At 37.3% G+C, this 6,751-nt stretch overlaps 1 protein-coding gene across 2 annotated transcripts; it reads right to left on the reverse strand.

Annotated features, from left to right (window-relative positions):
• Positions 1 to 932: 932 nt before the first annotated feature.
• Positions 933 to 6,181, reverse strand: LOC145053924 (uncharacterized). Of its 2 annotated transcripts, XM_079002045.1 has the most exons (7): positions 6,079 to 6,181; positions 5,652 to 5,750; positions 4,461 to 5,462; positions 4,298 to 4,367; positions 2,206 to 4,157; positions 1,881 to 2,130; positions 933 to 1,801 (listed from the first exon to the last, which is right to left on the reverse strand). In XM_079002045.1, exons 3-7 carry the CDS (start codon positions 4,494 to 4,496, stop codon positions 1,053 to 1,055), a joined length of 3,057 nt encoding a protein of 1,018 aa, XP_078858171.1. In that variant the 5' UTR covers positions 4,497 to 5,462; positions 5,652 to 5,750; positions 6,079 to 6,181; the 3' UTR covers positions 933 to 1,052. The 2 variants fall into 2 exon arrangements, with proteins under 2 accessions (XP_078858171.1, XP_078858170.1); XM_079002044.1 differs by having other exon boundaries at positions 2,206 to 4,367.
• Between the last annotated feature and the right edge of the window lie 570 nt (positions 6,182 to 6,751).

The following is a 6,751-nucleotide window of genomic DNA, read 5'->3' on the forward strand; positions in this document are numbered from 1 at the left end:
TTAGGTCCTAGTTTTAAATAATATCATATTTCTCCTTTATATACATACTCATACGCAATCGTCTTCTTCTTCTTCATTTTTATTTACAGAGAAGCAACAAAAAGGGCTTCTTCGTCTCTCAAAGGATTCTTCTTCTTCGTGTCTCGTCTACTTCTACTGCTACGAGATTCAAAAATGATGCTCTGCTTCTGTGGGAACGTTGCTGTTGTGCGAACCTCATGGACTTCACGAAACCCTGGTCGTCGTTTCTATGCATGCCCTAAAATGGTAAGCAAACTCATATTAGGTTATGATATTTCGGTAGTGATGCAATAACTCTTCTACTTTAATGTATTCTTGTAGGGATCCAGATGTGGATTTTTGGGGTGGTTCGATCCCCCTATGTGTCAAAGATCAACTGTTATCATACCAGGACTGTTGAGAACAATGAATAGGTATGAGGTTGAAATGGGCCAGCTGAAGATGTGTTTGCTTGTCTCGTGGGTTTTGTTTCTGTTGTTTGTGCTGTTTTGGAAATAGGAATTAGAGGTTAGGACTTTTTTGTTGGTAGTAACCACTTAAAAATGTGGTCTTTTGGTGCTAGAAGGTTTAATTGTGGTTTATATATGTTTTTGTTGGTAGTAACCACTTAAAAGTGTTATCTTTTGGATCATTGTATATGTAATGCTTTTATGACAATGGGAAGTGTAATGGTTTTATCCTTTTATGAATATGAAATTATAAAGGTTTGATCTTGACATGATATGCAAGTGTAATGGTTTTTCTGTACGTTTGAATATGCAATTGTAATTGTTTTATATGCATACATTAAGTACATTGCCATAACATCTTCATGCTTTGACAGTACAACATAAACAAATAACAAACAACATTACCAAAAGGGGACCATAACAGATAAATGCCAAAACACAATCATTACCAACAAAGGGCATTAAAGTACATTATCATAAGGGCATCAAAGTACATTATCAAAATGGATCAAAAAAAAAGGCAACAAAGTAGCAACTAAAGTGCATTAACAAGTCTTCACAAACATAAAAAGTACTTAAACATCAATTCCCATCTTTGGCCTTGCAGGTCCTGGCATTGTGACCTTTTTGCTTACACTTACTACATGTCACAGTCAAAAACTTCCTGCTCAGTGATTGAGTTTCATTATCATTTTGACTTTGACTGTTTGCTTGCCTCTTACGTTGCTGGATTTCAATCCTTTCCTCTGCTGTAATCCTTCTTTTCTTTTTTGGCCTGCCTATAGCTTTGTTGTGTGGTGGAGGCACAAGAGTTGTTGGGCAGTCACTCTTAGGCCACATGGCTCTACCTTTGATAGGCTCCACCTTGAAGGAGTACATCTTTTTCCATGTATCAAGCCAATACACCTTATGCACATAGGTGTATAGTTCTCCCACCTTTTCATTATTGTCTGCCATTTCATTTAGGCTTGCAATTGCATGTTTGCAAGGAATTCCAGTAAGCTCCCACTTTCTACAACTACACTCCCTTTTCTCCATGTCCACCACATGTTGATCATTCCATGGACCTTTAACCTGATACTTTTGTCCCCCATTCCATCGTGCATGATACTTACTAGCTAGTGTTGTGTTTGATTCCAAAATCCTAGTACCAGTTGGAGTTAATGGACCTTGACACTTGTTTAACACCTTCATCACATTGCATACTCTCTTCATAAGGTACTCTCTGATGAACTCCAAACAACTGATAATGGGTTTGTCTCTCCCTTTAACAAGTTTGCTATTGAACACTTCACAAAGGTTATTCAATAACATGTCTGAAATTGCCCTTCCTAATAGTTCATTAACAAAACAACAGTTAGTGTATATCTATACTACAGTAAAAAATAAGACAACAAATTGAGAAAATACCTGAAAAATGACTTCTAGCCCAATGATGTGGAGGGATTTTCAAGAGCCACTGATATGCTTCTATGTCATAATTCCTTAGCTCTACCATTACAGCTTCAAACTCTGGTATGGTGGTGGCTGTAGCACACCTCCAAAAATACTCCTTGTATTCTGTAGTCTTAAATCTGATCCTCATGTTCTGGTATATGTGTCTAATACAGAACCTGTGTTCTGCATTAGGGAACAATTGTTCTATGGCTGGTAGAAGACCCTGTTGTCACCAAAACAAAATAAGAAATTAGTCTGTAATGCAACTAGTATGCAATATTAAATGTAACTATAGTACCTTCTGTCTATCACTGATAAAGGTGAAGTTGGAATTTGAAGACAAGTCAAGATCTTCTGCAAGACACTGAAGAAACCATTTCCAACTTGAAGTGTTTTCACTTTCAACAACAGCATATGCCAATGGGTAGGTTCCATTGTTGGAATCAACACCAACTGCACTTAGTATTTGACCTGGGAAAGGTCCCTTCATGAAGGCTCCATCTAAGCCTAAAAATTCTCTCAAACCTGCCTTAAAACCTTTCTTCAAAGGACCTAAACACACGTATATCCTTCTGAATTGCCTGGTTGGGGATGAAACCACAGGTTCTGAAACCACATCAATCTTTACAGTTGTACCTTCATTTGTCTTTTGTAGCTCTAGTACATAGTCTCTCAAAGCTGCATATTGCTTTACGTAATCCCCTGCAACATTTTTGGTGGCTAATGCTTTTGCCCTAAATGCTTTCTCTTCTGATATACTAACTCCATAAGTTGATTGGAGTTGCTCTTGTAGGGCACGAACAGGCAGTCCAGGATTAGCTTCAATCTGATCCATAATACGTTTGGAAAGAAATGTTGCTGTGCAAGATCTGATTTTTCGTGTTTGGAGGCAGATGTGTTTCTGATTATAGGTCTTAACAAACCAATAGTCCTGTTCACTTGACCTAGATGCATGAAGTTTCCATGTGCATTTAACTTTATCTGAGTTTACATCTTTACCCTTTACCTTTTTCCCAGAGGTAGGTCCACCTACCCCACTTGCATTTAAAACTACAGTTCCATCACAAACAGCTGTCAATCTACTCTTGTTGTTTTTTGTGAATGAGATATTCCTCCTTGTCTCTAAAGCATGCAGGTCAATTTTGTCTTTCAATTCTTTCTTGGCTTTATATTTCTGCCCAATATGAAAAGCTACCTTGTGCACCTCACTAGCAGAACATAAGGTTTGTTTCCCCAGCTCTTTGATCATTTCTCTTCTTTTCCTGTTGTCCCCTGAGTCCTCACTTAATGAATCCCACTCGTCATTGTCAATTACCTCCAAATCATCTTCTTCATCACTATCTTCATTTCTTTGACCACCCATTCTTTGACATCCATTGAACTCTGCTTCTGTATCAATATTTAGATTGAAATCCTCCATGTCAACGTCAACATCTTCAATTATGTTGTCCTCATCAATCATAAAGTCACTATCTTCATCTTCACTGTTTTGATTCTCAAAATCAATGTCATCAGGCTCCTCTTGTCTCCACTCATCATTGAAAGGAATGTTATCTTGGCCTTCAAACCCATTAAATGGGATGCTATCTTGGTCTTCAAAAGGTTGAAAGTTTGTCATTAACTCATCATCTATGTTGATGTTAGTTGAAAATTCATTGACTCCTTGAGGATCATTATCCATGACAACTCTATACCCCTCATCTGCAAATCCTTCTACACCCTCACCATTGGATTTGTTCACATCAAGTTCTTCATTCACATCAATCTCTTTGTTTAACTCTTTTTCTGCATCAACTACAACAAATTCATCTACAAATCCTTCTACACCCTTACACTTATCAACTTCACCACTTGCCATTGTTTTTTCAGCACCTTCCCAATCCAAGTTAAGCTTTGTACTACAAGACGATGCCCCTTTACTATTTTTCCAACCTTTAGACCTACTAAATTCAGGTGTTGCTGATTTGTATAAGGTTAATGCTAACCCTAAATCACCCTCACCAACATCAATTTGGATTGGAGTTACCACTTCATGAGCAACTACAGGTGATGAGGGTCTAATGGAATCCTGCTTCTCCATGTCTTCTATTATAACCCTTCTTGGACCAGTTGGGGACATAAAATATGTAAGCAAGTTCGTTTGACCATGCTCTGTGTACACTTTAATCATTTTGTTATTATGGGTAACATACCGTGAGAGATTACGCACATCATCATCGTTACCTAATGCTCGGAGTCCAAAGTCAAATCCTTCATTAGGCAAACGGAAATGGTAATACATGATTTCAGTATCATCATACCCTAATTCTCTCATCATCAAGTCTAGTTCATGAACAGAAAATTCATCAATGTCGACAACATCAAAGTACCTTACTTGGCCATTAATATACCTGATATTTGGAAACTTTGTGAAACTCCCTCCGTGATGAAGTTCAATAGAGAATATGTTGGGGTAACCAGCTTCAAAACAGAAAGAGACGATTGTTAGTTACAGTTTTTCAAATTTTGAAGCTTGATCATAAAATACAGAGTTTTTCTAAGTTTGAATCTTACCATAAACTTCTTGAACGTTGACAATCTCTCCAACATTTCTAAGTCCCCACATTTTCAAAAGCAGGAACACAATCCAATTTTCAGACGATCGTTAGGGTTTTTGCGTTTGAATCAAGAGGTATGAGTAGAAGACGAAGGAGTGAGTACAGTCTGCAATCTAATTAATTGAAGTGGCGGCAACGGAGGCTACGACCTAAAATGACCAAAATGCCCTCACATGGAGGGCACGTGAAGGCACTAACGGCCCCAAACAAACGGTCAATGACGGAATGGACTAAAAACCCATGAAAACCTTGATTTTGGACCTTTGGTGCAAGCTGGAAACTTTTTGGACCCCATCCAAAGGTTTTGCCAAACCACAAGGACCAAATTTGCAGTTTTGTCTCTCAATTGCGAAAGGACACAAAGTCAAAGTGTAAATTTCACAAAAGCCACCAATTTATTTATTTAACTTTCACAACTTGACAATTTTCTGTAGTGATTCTATAAACCTCTTGCAACCGCTAAAAAACATTTTTCTGCGTTGCACATTTCTAAGAAAAGGATGAAAAACATACAAGAACAACATAGTTTCATCATTTTGCCGCTTTAGCCACTAAACTAAAATATCCATATATTTATTTATAATAACACTCCACCGATAAAACGGTGAAGGTGCATTGTGCTTTTCTGTATTTTGCCCTAATACAAAAACCAGGCAAAAAATGGTTGTTTTAAACAGTGAAAAAAAGTATAATGTTTCATTACTTTAATCACTAGACAGAATTATTGATTAAACGTAAAGAAGAGCAGGCATGGTAACAACACTTCCCTGCAAAAGAGCATTCTCAGACTATTCACTGACTGCATCAACATGTCACAATATCATCATCGTCATCATCATCATCACAGCCATTGGTCTCAATCTAGAGATTATACCCAAGAAGGAACAACAGGTAACATTTTTCATCATCACAGCCATCCACCCCAATCTATCTTTCTTTATTCTTTTCCCGATCTTAACTATAAAAATCCAGTGTCAAGTCAAGTCAAGTACCAAAATCACAACATCCAAACAAAAACTAACTAAATATTAAACAACCATGGCATAGAGGGAATGGTTTCAACAATAAGTTGAGGTAAGCGAGTAATAACAAAAACTACAATCCACAAACACAATTCATTCTTATATCATAATACTGATGAAAATACCTCCTCCTACAAATCACTATAATCATGGAGGGATCCGATCCTTCCTACCAACATGCATGCATTCAAAAGAGGACACCTTTTATCACCTGTCACTCACTCCTGCATAAAATCAAATAAGAATAACGTAACTGCGTAAACACTTCTTTCTAAGGGTTAATGTCACTACTACTCAATTTGCTCTTTTAATACTACTGACTCAGTAGATCAATAAAACAAAATCAATATTGAATCCTACATATGTCCATGTGTTGCTGACATGGCATCCACATGGAAATATAACTCTGGTGAACAAATTCCACCAGAGTGGTAGGATTCAGTACAAATTTATCCCATTGAAATCCACCTCCACCCCAATATATAAGTGACCTAAACAGCAAATTGAGTATTATTTGTTGTCATTAACCCAATTTCTAACTCAGAAACTCACCTCATCATGAACACGCCGTGGTGGTGGTGATGGGCTCCTTGAATAAAGACTATGGCTTGGTGAACGGGTGTGGGGACCAACAGAAGGCAAAAAAGAAAGAGAAATCATATAGTATATTGAAAATATATGTGAAACCTTTCAGTAGAGTGACTCCTTCTGAAATACTCATCATCAGCATGGCCTCTGTTGTGATTGTGAGGGGTATAGCTACGACTCCTGCTTCTTCCATGATACCTGTAATAACTCCTTTCCCTACTATCATCATCATACCTTTTTCTCCTGTACTCCCTGTCCCTGTCCCTATAATAATCATCATGGTATCTGCATATCACAAAACAAACTTCCATCATCAACATCTTACATGGTGATCTTAATAGTATAAAAGATGGATGAATCATGAAAGAAAGGAACAACCTTTGTCTAGGACTACGACTTCTGGACCTGCCTCTAGCCCTGGGGGACTTCTCAATCACCCTTCCTCTATGACTGCAAATATAATCAACACCAAACAACCAAACATTCCTAACTCAAAATAAACTAAAATGATTCTTAGACTAGACTCCAAGGAAAATAAAATGCTACAAACCAACTTTGAGAATGAAATCAAACAATTTACTCTATGAATGAGTAATTCTCTCCAAAATAAACATCAAAATGAAGAAAAAGGTTTAAG

Source organism: Lactuca serriola, chromosome 5, assembly GCF_051521515.1.
Source record: "Lactuca serriola cultivar US96UC23 chromosome 5, Lser_US96UC23_V15, whole genome shotgun sequence".
NCBI lineage: Eukaryota > Viridiplantae > Streptophyta > Magnoliopsida > Asterales > Asteraceae > Lactuca > Lactuca serriola.